The 14,897-nt window shown below is 45.4% G+C and overlaps 1 protein-coding gene across 1 annotated transcript in view; it reads left to right on the forward strand.

Moving 5' to 3' along the window:
* The window catches only part of LOC146337896 (IgGFc-binding protein-like), a 79,596-nt gene that overhangs the window by 19,418 nt on the left and 45,281 nt on the right, over positions 1-14,897 (forward strand). Inside the window, exons 9-13 of the mRNA XM_084816330.1 lie at positions 4,975-5,524; positions 6,691-7,289; positions 9,041-9,605; positions 11,114-11,313; positions 13,612-14,004. Of these exons, the coding sequence (XP_084672456.1) occupies positions 4,975-5,524; positions 6,691-7,289; positions 9,041-9,605; positions 11,114-11,313; positions 13,612-14,004 (2,307 nt within the window). The remainder of the gene's footprint in view (positions 1-4,974; positions 5,525-6,690; positions 7,290-9,040; positions 9,606-11,113; positions 11,314-13,611; positions 14,005-14,897) is intronic.

Genomic DNA, 14,897 nt, shown 5'->3' on the forward strand with positions numbered 1-14,897 from the left:
CAGCTTCTATATCAATCTGTGCAGTGGGACTTACTCCCAGGTAAGTATGTGTGTATAGGATTGCATCTAGAGAGTTGAAACCACAAACCCCTTTTCGGGGCCAGCTTTAGGTTTGAGTGGGCTGTGAGTAGGGATGTTGGAGAAATCCTTTGGGGGGTTGGAATTCAATGAGTTTTCCTAGGTTCGGCCCCTCAGACTTTGTTTCAGCTCCCACTGCAGCGCCCGACTTGGTCTGCAGCAAGTCAGGCCAGTTCGAGGATTTTCTGGGCATTTTGCACATTTCCCCACTTCAGGTTCTGCAGTTGGTGCAGATTTTGGAGCAATTTGCGCAAATTCAGCCACAATTTGAGCGCACTGTGGGACCTGTAGGGAAAAATGCACAAAAAACATCCCTGGAGTTCAGGGAACAGCCTGCAGCTTGGCTCACAAACACAAGTTGAGAACTCCAGCAAGTAGAAAAACAACCAGGTTTCTCAGGGACAGACATCCCTAGCTGAGGGCAAAGTGTGTTTTGGTGAGCCCCCTCCTGTAGTGGCAGGCCCTAGCAGGCAATGGCAATGGATGACAGCAACAGTGTTCCAAGCTGCACGAGGTGCCTGTGCCTAGCTAGCATTTTAATTTCCCAGAACACCTCTGATAGTGTCACTCTGGGGAATTGTGGGAAATTAAACTAGTGGCTAAGTGCAGCCTCCTAGCACTGCCTGGAGTTCTGGGCAAGAAAAATACTGTTAAGGAAAGGGGCAAGGCAGATGCCAGCTGTGGGACCTCCAGCTGCACTAGACTAGAGCACTAGTAGCCTCTAGAAAATGCCAGGGGCGAATGATGCCGGGCCAGACCCCTCTGGATGTGTAGTTCCTGATTCGGCAGGGGCTGTCGACATGGAATCCTTCATCTCTGTGTTAATGGCCCTTGCTGCAAATCCTTCTCACATGCGCTACTGAATGTATATTTATTTCAAGTATTTGTATCTTGCTCCTTAGCCAAAAAAGGCTGCCAGAGTGGATTAAATGCAGTCAGTAAAACAAGACAGGTTTACAATCTAAAAAGGCATGACACAAAAGGGAAAGGGGATGGGAAGGGAAGAGGAAAAAGTCTACTCGCCTTTTGGCAGGACTGGTGGAATGGCCTTATTCACCTTTCATCTTCCTCTCTCATCTCAGAATATATGAAATAGAACTTGTCAGCCATGCCTATTTACATAGCTCATACAATATTGTCTCGCTTGGGAACTGGATATTGTAGCTTTGCCAGCTTGTACTGAAGGTTCCAGTTCTGAAAACACACAACACCTACATTTTATCCCTGAGAAATGGTGTGACGTCTTGACGGTTTTTTTTTCAAGATGAAAGGTTTTTTGTTTCTTGTTAACAAGTAAAATATACCCGTTGAAGTTAATATTTCAGAGGTCCTTTTGTAGGGCGTGACCTTGCACCTCCATTATGAGGGCTTACTCCATTGCGGCTTACTCAGTGTGCCCTAATAACTTGCTAGCTTGCTTAATGTAAAGCAAGTGGATTTATTTTCTTTTGTCAAATGGCAAAAGGAATGTAACTCTTGGTTAAAGTTGTGCTGATGGTTATTATTCAATAGACCCCTTCCAGCTCTCTGTGGTCCAACCACAAATGTACAGCTTAAATCTATTTGAGAGAAATGTGGGCTGTGCATAGAGGAAACTGCATCGGTAAATATTTATTGAACTCATAAAGTGGTTTGCTGTTCATTAAAGTAGGTTTGACTGAGAACAACAACAATTCAGCTTCAGCAGTATAAGCTAGACAAGCTGAAAGCTACCTAAAAGGTACTTTAAAAGGCACATTGGCTTCCACCCATCTTGCCTGTCTTTTCACTTATTTGGAAAATGCGGGAAAGATGTCTGCAACAGATCCTCCCTTTAGACAGGGCTGTTAATCCACTGTATCTATGTTTGGTTTCATCGTAGAATTGAGATCTGACCACTACACAAAGACCATTTCCTTTCCTGCTTTTCCGCTACATAACCTCTAGGTGGCACTGTGGCTTAGCATGAATACACAAACTGAAAAAAATTCTTTCTTTCACTTTCACAAGCACCGCATTTTCCCTGCCTCTAAAAAATGCACTGAAAATGCTCTTTAGATACAGAAGCAAAACTGGAGGGTCACAACATTGTCTAAGGAACTTGTAAACAACAGTGAGTAGGGAATGATGAGTGCACGATAAATGCTTCATGTAGAAAAGCCATGTGTTCCTTCTGTACTAAAATATTATCATGTCATTTTATTCTGCCCCACCTCCAAGGAGCAATGAGTAGCATACATGGCTCTTCCCCACCCCCATGCCTTTTATCTTCAGAACAACCCTGTGAGATAGGCGAGGTTGAGAAAGTGATTGGCCTGAGGTCATCCAGTGAGCTTCATGGATGATTTAAGAGTTGAACCTTTATTCAGATGGGCAACTCATGACCCTCCAGATGTTTTTGTCCACAACTCCCATGATCCTTCATTGCTGGCTATGCTGACTAGGGCTGATGGGAGTTGTAGGCCCATAACATCTCAAGGGCCACAAGTGGCACACCTCTGCTTTAAATCAACCCTAACCTTTTTAATAAATGAATAAAAATTCTATACCAAGGAAACCCAAATTAAAGCTTCCATGTTGCAAACTAATGCCACCAGTAAGCCAATGGCTTGTTGGGGGCGGGGAGGGTGCACTGATATATGAGGGAGCTCACCAGACCCATCTTGATAAGGGCCCTTCAAGTTCAGAGCTGGCCCTCATGGTTATTTCCACCCATTGCTCTACATCTCTTTCCCTCCTGAGGCTCACGGTATTAAACACTCCCACCACTGCTACCCCGAAGTGAAGGGATCTGGCAGTATTGTTCCTCTTCCACCCACTTCCATGTCTGAACTTAACGTTTTCCTAAATGTTTTTCCAGACATTTTGCCAATGGGCAAACGGTTCTTTTTAGGATTCAGAATACAATGAACATACTAACGGATGAGGGAAAGATTTTATTAGACAAAATCAAAGCAAATTAGATAAACAAAGCAAAATATGATCATTGTGGCAACCTATTTCAAGGCAAAATAATAAGTTTACACCCCTTCAGTTGCCAGGACCCAGCTTAACCAGCAACGGGCGGACTCCAATAGGCCTGGCTACGCAGCGAGTTCTGGATCAGCCTTCACTGAGGTTTCCCTGTGGTTCTCTTCCTCCTCTCTCCCTCTCTCTCACAGAGATCTATATACCCCTAGTGGGCTATTTTCTCCACCAGCCTGAAGAATGTTACAGATTGGAAAGAAATCAGTCTCAACAGTTGGCAGCCAGCCAGCCCAACACAGATAATTCTCATCTTACCTACCCTGGCTATCAACAAGTGCCTTAACCTTGAGATCTTGCCAGAGGCTGATCTTGTCAGGGGTGTTTCTGAGAGCAGGGAGTGGGATAGCAGTTCAGATTCTGAAGGAGAACCATCAGACATGGGGAGGTGTTTTCCCAGGCTAGTCCAGATATGAGTAGGCCTGCTTCTCAGGTTACAAACGTACAGATGGCTGAGCTTGAGGGTCCCTCCTCACCCCCCCCCCCGGTGAGAGGCAGCGAACAGGAGGTTGACCTAATAGATGCCAGGCACAGGGGCAGAGCAAACAGAGAGAAGGCAGGGTCGGAACTTAGACGGTCTACCTGATTGGCCTTGCGTGAGAAGCTGCGCTTAGAGGCCTCACGAGAAGAGAGGGACCTCCCCCCCTTAGGCTAGCAAGACCGCCTCCCTCTTCAACTCTCATAAATTCCATTTGGATCCCCTGAAGGCATTCCTTGTAGACAGAGAGTTTCTCTGAGAATTTGCATCTGTATGACCCTGTGAAGTAATGGAAAAGCTGTAGACTGAAGCCTCTCATCTGTGTGTGTTTGGGCATTGAAGTGAAGTGGGTGCTAAGGGAATCTTGACAGATCTACCAGCCCCAAACTGTTACAGCATCAGTAGTATTAGCCCTGGGAACTAGCACGGCCAACCAGGCCAAAACAGCACTCTAGATGAGGGAGTCAGAGAAATCCACAATGGAACCAGATGAGTTTGGATTTCTATGAATCCAGCCCATGGATTCTGTGGCGTTTCCTGAGTCACACAGATTCTGCAGACTTGCAGACCAGTTTTTTACTTTCCGGAATTTTACACAAATTTAGTTGTAGAAAAATCCTTTAAAAAAAACACCAGCCAAAAGTGCACATTTCCTCCATCAGCCAAAGCATGAAAATGCACATATTTGGGGGGATTTGCACATTTTGGCGGGGGGGGGGATTTGAACATTTGAACATTGAGCATAAGTGCAAATTTGCACAAATCCGGGAAGTTGGGAAAAATCCGATTCTGCCAATGAGTGGGCGATGGAACAAAGGGTGCCTGACAATCTGCAAAACGCAGACGGAATGGATTTTACAAAAACTATACATCCCTTCTCTAGACATGAGCAAGAGAACTGGTGCACCACTAACTCCTCGAGATAGCAGTGGTCTTCCGCACTTCCACTACAATATCTTCCTTAATTATTTTCCAAAATCCCATCGGGTTCACCGGGGGGAGGGGTCATTCCAGTGCTGGGTGGGGCTAAAAATAAAAGGGGTGGAGCTGAGATGCCAATGATACCAGCATATTTTGTTGAAAGCTCTTACTGCTGTGGGAAAGCATTTCAACAACATTTGGAATGAGGAAAACATGGGACAAAAACCTGGAAACCATCGATGGTCAGGGCAAAGGAAATGGGGCCAGGGGAAGGGGGCATGGCTAACTAGAGAACCCTGGAGGGTTGGATTTGGCCCCCAGGCCTGAGGTTCTGAACACCTGATCTAGAAGGTAGCTGAGAAGGAGATTTATATTTTCCTTGAGGGAAACGGGTGCTTTGTGCCTCTCATTTACTGTGAACAGTACAGCAAGAATGAGTCTTGTTCTTTTGGCTGATTAATAAAGGGACCTTCCCATTTTTCTTTCTGTCTTAGGTGAATGGCATCCTGGTCAACCTGCCCTTTGTTCTTGCATCAGGGAAGCTCTATGCCTACTACAGCAGCTTCTCTGCCACCGTCCAGACTGATTTTGGTCTCTCCATCTCCTATGACTGGTCTTACTATGTGTCGGTTTCTGTTCCCAAGAACTATTCTGGCTTCCTCTGTGGCCTTAGTGGAAACTTCAATGGGAACCGGAGCGATGACTTCAAGAGCCCCAATGGCTCTGTGGTTCATGATGCTGTCGCATTTAGCAATAGCTGGAGGGAAGCCAGCTCACCACTCCACTGCACCATTGTGGGGTTTCCGCCCCGCTGCGATGAAGCCCAGTACAGCTCTGCGAGGGCCTGTGGAGTCATCCGCGACCCAAAGGGGCCATTTAGACTCTGCAGTGACCCTGCTGTTGCTCAGGTCCACTTCGAGAACTGTGTGAGGGATATGTGCATCATGCACGGCAGAAATTTGTGCAAGGTCTTGGGCACTTATGCACAGCAGTGCCAAGTTCATGGAATCACCATTCAGCCCTGGAGAGAGATCACTGGGTGTGGTAAGCTGCTGCTAGTTTGTGGGGCTGTTCACACAACATGCTAACCCACACTATGTGGTTATGTATGGGTTGTTTTGAACCATGAGTTGCTTGTTGAACCGTGGGTGAGCATGTTCTCTGAACGCAGCCAGGGTGGTTTGTTAACCATGTAGTGGACCTGATTTTCTCAAACAAGATGGGGGCTATGTGGCTCAACGACACTACAAGCAAGAAGGATCTTGGAATTGTAGATCACAAGCTGAATATGAGCCAACCATGTGATGTGGCTGCAAAAAAGGCAAATGCTATTTGGAGCTGCATTAATAGAAGCATAGCTTCCAAATCCCGAGAAGTACTAGTTCCCCTCTACTCAGCACTGGTTAGGCCTCATCTGGAGTACTGTGTCCAGTTCTGTGCACCGCACTTGAAGAGGGATGCAGACAAACTGGAGAGAGTTCAGAGGAGGGCAATGAAGATGATCAGGAGACTGGAAACAAAGCCCTATGAGGATAGACTGAAAGAAATGGGCATGTTTAACCTTGAGAAGAGAAGCCTGAGGGGAGATAGGATAGCGCTCTTCAAGTACTTGAAAGGTTGTCACAGAGAGGAAGGCCAGGACCTCTTCTCCATCATCCCAGAGTTCAGGACACAGAATAATGGGCACAAGTAACAGGAAGACAAATTCTGGCTGAACACCAGGGAAAACTTCCTGTTAGAGCAATACAACAATGGAACCAATGACCTAGGGAGGTGGTGGGCTCTCCCACACTGGAGGCATTCAAGACGAAGCTGGACAGCCACCTGTCAGGGATGCTCTGACTTGGATTTCCGCACTGAGCAGGGGTTGGACTTGATGGTCCTATAGGCCCTTCCAGCCCTACTATTCTGTGATTCTATGAGGCTGGACAGCCATCTGTCGGGGATGCTCTGACTTGGATTCCTGCACTGAGCAGGGGGTTGGACTCGATGGTCTTGTAGGCCCCTTCCAACCCTACTATTCGATGATTCTAAGCCACCTAGAGAACCCTTGGTTTGTTATTGGGCTGTTCAAGGTGGTTAACTAGCCACCCTGGCTATGTTCAGATGACACGATAACCCACCCCGTGTAAACCAAAGCATGGTTTGTTTACTAACAAGAAGTATCTGTAGCTCTGTATCCTCCAAATCTTTGTGCGTGTTTATTTCAGAGTTGTTGTGCCCTGCCAACAGCTACTATGACCGCTGTGGACCTTCCTGCCCAGCTTCTTGTGGCCACCCAACTGTGCCACCCAGCTGCCAGACTGGTTGTGTCGAAGGCTGTCACTGCAACCCTGGGTTTGTACGGAGTGGCACGGAGTGTGTGCCTCATGAGCAATGCGGCTGCACCTACAATGGGAGATACTACCTGGCTGACGAAACCTTTTGGCAAGAAGACGATTGCTGGAGCTTCTGCAGCTGTAACAGCACCACTCATACCGTTGAGTGTGCCAACTCCTCCTGCAGTCCTGGCGAGTTCTGTGGCACTCAGAAAGGCACTTATGGGTGCCACGTGCTATCAGATGGAGTCTGTTCAGCTTCAGGGCATCTCCATTACACCACATTTGATGGGCAGCATTATGATTTCCAGGGCACCTGCAAATACATCTTTGCAGAAATGTGTGGGGTAGCCACATCTTTACCCTTCTTTAGAGTTGAGGTGAAGAATGAGAAACTGCCCAAGAGGCCTTTGCTTATGACCTCGGAAGTGTTTGTGCAGGTGAATACCTATCAGATACATCTGCAGAGAGGACACCAGGGGACCGTCAAGGTACGAATTATGGGGAAAAGCTCTAGACTATAGAGGAGAGTTTCTTGCCTGCTCTGATCAGGATATGGCCTGGGCTAGGACTGGTGGCTAGGTGAGGTGCAGACCTGAATTTGAAAGGAATTAGAAAATAAGATAAGTTGAAAAACAAATTTAAAGCCAGTGAGAGCCAGTGTGGTGTAGCAGTTAGAATGTTAGACTGGGACCCAGGAGATCTGGCTTCCAGTCTCCACTTGGCCATGCAGCTCACCGGGTGGCTTTGGGCCAGTCACTGACTCAGCCTAACCTACCTCACAGGGTTGTTGTGAGGATAAAATGAAGGAGGAAGAGGATCATGTATGCTGCTTTGGGTTCCTTGCAAGAGGAAAAAAGGCAAGATATAAACATAATAAATAAATAAAAAGAAAGAAGAAAATGAAAAGGAGCAATGTAAGGATTAGGGTCAACATCCTCTCATACAAACAGAACAACATCCCTTCTGGATTGGACTAAATGCCTTTCTAGTCTAGCATCCATTTTCCAATAGCAGCCAGCTAGATCCTTCTAGGAAGCATACAAGCAGGGCATACAGACAACAGCCCTCTTCTTTTCTTTGTTCTGCAACAGCTGAACATCTTCAGGGATACACTGCTTCAGGACATGGCATTTCCATTTACTTATAATAGGTAACAGCTGTCAGTTGTAACCTCCATCAGTTTGTCCTTTAAAGCCATCTGCCGCATTGGCCAGAACCCCATCAGATCCCCCAGATTACTTGGGGAATCTACTACACATTTTGTGAAGAATTACTTTCTTTTGTCAGTCTTGATAGTGCAAGATTTAAAGTCCAGTTACCCATCATCTCTTGAAAATTCTAGGTTCATGTCCTGAACTTTGTTCTGGGGTAAGAACAGAGAATAGGGTGGTTTCAAAGGGACACAGTAATTTTGCGTTTAAAAGGTTCTGCTTCTGAAGAGTAAAGATTCAGGATAGATGAGAAATTTGCTGTGTTGAGGTGTTGTTTTTTTAAAAAATGGATTTACCAGATTTGTACCTCCCGGAACTGAACATGGAGTGCTATTTGTGTGGTCATATATCCATATATTGAACTTTGAATATATATTGAATATATATTGAATATATATTGAATATATATTGGATATATTGAATATATCCATATATTGAACTTTGTTCTGGGGTGAGAACAGAGAATAGGGTGGTTTCAAAGGGCCACAGCAATTTTGCGTCTAAAAGGTTCTGCTTCTGAAGAGTAAAGATTCAGGATAGGTGAGAAATTTGCTGTGTTGAGGTGTTGTTGTTTTTTAAAAATGGATTTACCAGATTTGTACCTCCCGGAACTGAACATGGAGTGCTATTTGTGTGGTCATATATCCATATATTTATGAGCCTGTGATGCATCCCATGAAACAAAACAAAAAGTGTTTGTTAACATGCACACGTTTGGAAAATGCGCCAAGAAATCTGCGTAAATTTCTAAATTGTGCACAAACACACTTTGGTTGATGTTTGTATGGGTACAGAAATGTGTACATTTGAAAAATGCACACAAAAATATGTATGAATATCTTTGCATGGGAAAAAAAAACCCTTACGGAACTGGGGGCGAACAAGCTCAGTGGCAGAAAAACAAAAATCTCAGTGAGCATGAGCTTGGCAGATCCGCCCATTCCTAGTAAAAATGGCCAGGTATGATGCTTGCCCGTGATAATCCTGCAGATTAACCAGCCTCTCTGATTTTTGCTTCTTTTGATCAGATTGATGGAATAATTGTGAACCTCCCAGTAAATCTGAATCAAGGAGAAACAGTCATTTATCAGCATGGAACATACATGATGCTGAAAACAAAGTTTGACCTGACAGTGAGCTACGACCTGGACCACAGCCTCTTCATCACCATCCCTCCTCAGTACATGGGCCAAACCTGTGGGCTGTGTGGGAACTTCAATGGACATGCCAATGATGACTTTGTGATGCAAGATGGCTCCTTAGGGAAGGACCTCTTGCACTTCACTATGGGTTGGAAATCAGAGACCAGCACTGGCTGCGATGATGGCTCCTCTGACTTCTATCCAGAGTGCCGGGAGATGAAACAGCTTGTTCAGGCAAAATACAAATGCTGGATCATCCAGAACCCGCACGGACCATTTGCTCTTTGTCACGCTCATATTAACCCTGAGCCCTATATGTCTGAGTGCATATTTGATTTCTGCATCTCTTCAGGGGATAGCAACGTCCTGTGCCAGTCCATTCAGAAGTATGCAGCGGCCTGCCAGAGAGCAAACCTAAACATCTCGGCCTGGAGAAGCCAGGATTTCTGCTGTATGTATCTCAAGGTTGCGTTGCACATGACATTTTCACTACTTGGCTGTAGGAAGAAGACTCTCCTATGTGGGGCATATATGCTCCTTAGGCAGGAGGGAAGTCAGACATTGCATCACATTCTCTTGTGATACAAAAGGGTCTGTCATGAAGGCACATCACATGTTTTGTTTTATCCATGAGCGTCCCCCAATGTGGTGCCCTCCAGATGTGTGGGAGTGAAACTCCCATCAGCCCCAGCCAGCATGGCCAATGGTCAGTGATGATGGGAGATGTAGTCTAAATCATCTGCAGGGCACTGAATTGGGAGAGGCTGATGAGCACATCAGCTCCGCGAATTGATAGCTTTTGGTTTCATGTTGCAATAGCCCTCTCCTGTAACTGCTCCCCAGTATCTGGCACTCAACGAGGTGGTTAATTGACTATTAATCTGCTGTATCTACTTTTGGTTTCGTCACAGAATTGAGCTCTGAGCACTACATGAGGAGCGTTTCCTTTCCTGCTTTTCCACTACATAACCTCTAGGTGGCACTGTAGTATAGCAGAACAGCACAACTACACAAGAGGAAATCATGCTTTCTTTTGCTTTCATAATTAAATGTGGCATTCTCTTTGCTCTAGAAAAAAAAAAAAAACTTGCCAAAAGTGCTGGTTAGACACAGAAGTGAAACTCGAGGGTATTGGCGTTGTCTAAAGAACCCATAAACAACCATGAATAGGGAATGATAAGTGCACAATAAATGCCTCATGGATAATAAATCACACATTTGATATTCTTAGTTACAAGTTGTGTCCTGTCTGTTTGTGGTATGCAGTGAATACAGCAGGAGTGGGGATCCTTTTTCTCTCTTGAGAGCTACTTTCCCTTGGGTTTAATCTGTCGGGACACCATGCCAGCGATGGGTGGGGCCAGAGCCAGCAGTAGGCAGTGCCACCCCTTTTTTTTCTCTCTCTCTTTCTCTGCCACTCCTCTCTCTCTCTCTCTCTCCCCGCCCCCTCCTCTTCCTTCCCACCTAACAGGCTGTCAGTGAATGGTAGGGATGTATTAGAAATTTGTTTCAGTTCATTTTTGATAAGAATTTACCCAGTTCGCATGTTCCAGACTGAACATGGACTTGGATGCAATCTGCAGTGGGAGAAGAATGTGTACATTTCAAAGATGCGCACAATTGATGAGTACATTTGGAAAAATGCACATGAAAATATGCACGGATTTTATGCAAAAAGAAAAATCCAAAGCTTGCAATCTGATACAGACTCACATCAGAACGAGCTTTGAGATGGAATTTGAAGAACTTTGGTGAGCTTGAGTTTTGCTGGTTCGCACATGAAAAGATCACTCCTGCCAGGGGTCTGAACTGATCACTTGCAGAGTTTTTTTTTTAAATTAGGCCAAATGCTTTAGAAATTAGACTGAGGGCTGCATGAAATTAGGCTGAGGGCCACATGTTGCACACCCCTGTGCAGGAACAGTTGTCTCCCAGCTAGTCACTCTCTTTACTCCATAGGTCTTCAGTGCCCAGAGCACAGCCGCTACGAGCTCTGTGACAGTCCTGTGCGTAAGCTCTGTTCTGGGACTTGGCTTCAGGACCTCAGTGTCTCCTCATGCTCAGAAGGGTGCTTTTGTGATGATGGGTACTACTGGAGTGGCAGCACGTGTGTTCTGCAGGAGCAGTGTGGCTGTATGCGCAATGGACGCTATTACCAAGTGAGCTGATTGTCCAGTCTTATCAAAGCCAAAGTTTGTGCAACACATCATGAATATCGGGGGAGGGATTCTGATGCAGTTTGCAGCACCAGTGGTGCATGCAGAAAGTCCCAGGTGCAATGCATCATGAATGGTTCGTGCAGTGCATCATGGGTTTGTGCAATAGTTTGCGAAATGCATCAAGTTAGTGCAATGCATCACGAATATCGGGAAGGGATTCTAATGCAGTTGGCAGAGCATCTGTGGTGCATGCAGATGCTCTCAGGTGCTCTAGATAAAAGGGATCTCTGATTCTGTCTAGTTAAAAGGTTCAGATTGATACAGGTCATGAGAAAGACTCTTCTCTGTCTGAGACCCTGGATTGCCGCTTGATGGACAAATAGTTGGACCTGGTATAAGGCAGCTTCCTACGTTCCTAAAAATCTGTGGTTTAAATAAGGAATTCCTTTTTATTTTTGAATTGCAAAGGTTATGATCCTCTCTTTACTCCCTCCACCTTTCTTTTTTACATTAAGCACCATATACTGCAATGTTTTGTGCTGAATTTAAATCTTTTGATCCATTCACAAATTAACTTTTTAGAGAGCAATCATATGGTCCCTGGCCGAGCATTCCAGGGACCATGGAATGTGTTGGAAAACCCCTTCTGAGGTTGGAGATGGTGCTCCGACTTCAGAAGGGGGAGTCAGAGAACTGCCCCCCCGCTCCCTCACAGCTGCTGTCAGCTGCACTGGCTGCCTCCTCAAGGTTGGAATATCAACCTCAGAGAGGGGGAAAGGGGGCATTCTGGTGGGTGGGGAGGGGGAGGAGACTGGAGAGGCCAGGATACAATTTATCCTGAGCCTCCTCCAGCCTCCTTCTCTCCCCCTCTGAAGTGTCCTCACTAGATGGGCTGAAAAGTCTGTCTATTGAAAAACTCAAAGATTGTTGAAGGATGGGGAAGCAAATATTATCTCTGCTTCTCCCACCCTACCAGCTTCAGGCTGGCATAGCATAGGAATCTCGGAAGTCTCCAAGTTCAGGGTCTTCGGAGCAGTGAGGGTGCAGTTCATAGGACTGCAGGCTTAGTCACTTTTCTAAATATACATTCCAAGCAATTTACAATAAAGCCACACTGAAATGGACCTAGTGAATATCCTGGAGCACCTATTGCTGTGATATTGCAGAAGCTAAGCAGGTATGGCCCTGATCAATCCCTGTGAAGGGAAATCACTGGCTGCCCCATCAAAATGCAGAATATAAATCAAATATCTATTATAGTATATGATAAATTCATTTATATTATTTTTGTAAAAGCCATGATTGAGACAGAACTGAAGCCACCACTAATACAAATCCAGAACAAAATACCATTATAATGAAACAAAAATAAAATAATGTAAGGGTGCAATTCTATGCATGTTTAGGCAGGAAAATGTCCTACAACTCGCAGCATTCCTCCAGCCAGCCATGGTGATTGAGGCATTCTGGGAGTTGTAGTATAAAGCAGCCTTCCCCAGCCTGAGGCCCTCTAGCTCTGTTGAAGTGTGACTGCCATAATTCCCAGTCAGCATGGCCACTGTCTGGGAATTATGGGAGTTGCAGTCCAAGAAACTTGGAGGGTGCTAAGTTGAGGAAGACTGGTATAAAACTGTTACTACAACTCCACTGTCAGAAGATCTAAAACACAATTATCCTACAATTATTACCCAGCTGGGAGTACCATAAGGTAGTGGTTAGAGCAGGCTTCCCCAGCCTGGTGCCCTCCAAATGTTTTGGACTTCAAGTCCCATGAGCCCCAGCCAGCATGACCAGTGGTCAGGAATGCTGGGGGTTGTAGTCCAAAACATTTGAAGAGTGCCAGGTTGGGGAAAGCTGGGTAAGAATATCATACACGACTAGGGAGACCCAGGTTGAAATCCTCACTCAACCATGTGATCATGGGCCAATCACATTCTCTCAGCCTACCTACCTCACAGGGTTGTTGTGAGGATTAAATGGTGGGGGGAGAACCATGCACAGCCCCTTTTGCTCCTTGAAGGTGATGCAGGATAGCAATAAACGGAACTAAAGTCGACATAGTGGTAAAATTGTGTGAGAGGAAGGAGCTGAGTAGAGGATTCTGTGGAGGGAATACCACAAGGTGGGGGACAGCACTAGAAAAGCCCCTGCAGATCAAATAACAAAAAGGGGGGTGGGGACAGAACAGGGAAGCATCTGATGATCACAGGGAATGGGGCAGAATGTATGACCTTTCCTTTGGGTTTAGGGCGGGTTTCTAATGCTGATGGCCATTTTGTCTTTGTCTTCCTCATACAGGTTGGAGATCACATCTGGCTGCCTGGCTGTGCTAAAAAATGCAGCTGTGAGCCCCATGGCAATTTCCACTGTTTCACAGCTAAATGTAACCCAGATCAACAGTGCACCCTGAAAGACGGCCAATGGGGCTGCCACAGTCTCTTAACCACCTGCGTTGTGACAGGGGACCCTCACTACTTCACATTCGATGGATCACTGGTGCATTTTCAGGGAGTCTGTGACTATGAGGTCTCTCACACTTGCAACACCTCTCAGGATTTCTCCTTCCGGATTGTGACTGCAAACAGGCATTTCCAGAACCCCAGAGTGTCCTTTGTTTACCGCGTGGAAATTTGGTTGCATACCCAGCTGTCAAGTTTTCATATTGTCCTAGAGAGAGGCAAAGCTGTCCATGTAAGTTGTGGATGAATGTTGATTATTATTAGGCTTGCAGGCTTTAATGGGCTTAGGGCACAATCCTATGCCTGTTAAGACAGATAACAGCCCTACAATTCCCAGCATTCCCCATCTAGCATGGCTGGGGAATGCTGGGAGTTGTAGAACTTTTTTCTGTCTGAAGTGGCATAGGATTGTGCCCTTAATCAGTAAATTAATCAGCTAAAGGTGTAGTTCAGGAATGGGGAATGTGTGGTTCTCCAAATATTGTTGGACTACAGTTCCCATCACCCATCACCATTGGCTATGCTAGTTTGGGCTGATGGGAGTTGCAATCCAGCAAGCTCAATAGGGTCACACTTTCTCTGGCACTGCTTTATTTGAATACATCAGTGTGGGACTAGCTTTAGCTAATGAGTGAAAAAGTTTAATGGGTTGCTCTGTGAGCTAAGGGTATACTTGTTAATTCATTAATATTTTAGGGTGTTTTTCTTCTACCATAAGGAAAGGAAAAATGAAAATATTAAAAAATAGCCCTTTCTTCTCACATGTTCAGAAGACTTTGGCTGCAATTCTGTACACACTTACTTGGGAGTAAGTCCCATTGAACTCCACATCAATCTTCATTTTTTTTTTAAATGCACACATACAAAATCATATTTTAATGTATTTTTAAACAAAATACATATTTTTGGACATGCTTTACCCTAAAATATACATTTCTGTATGTATTTCATCTACTTATTATTACATTTATGTCCCACCATTTTTTCCCCAAGGAGCCCAAGACAACTTACTTGGTCTTCCTCTCCATTTTACCCTCACAACAACCCTTTGAGGTAGATTAGGCTAAGAGGCAGTGACTGGCCTAAAGTCCCCTAGTGAGCTGCACGGCCAAGTGGGGCCTACAC

The sequence above is a fragment of the Heloderma suspectum genome, chromosome 10 (assembly GCF_057233095.1).
Source record: "Heloderma suspectum isolate Gila_16-S chromosome 10, 16-S_ref, whole genome shotgun sequence".
Lineage (NCBI taxonomy): Eukaryota > Metazoa > Chordata > Lepidosauria > Squamata > Helodermatidae > Heloderma > Heloderma suspectum.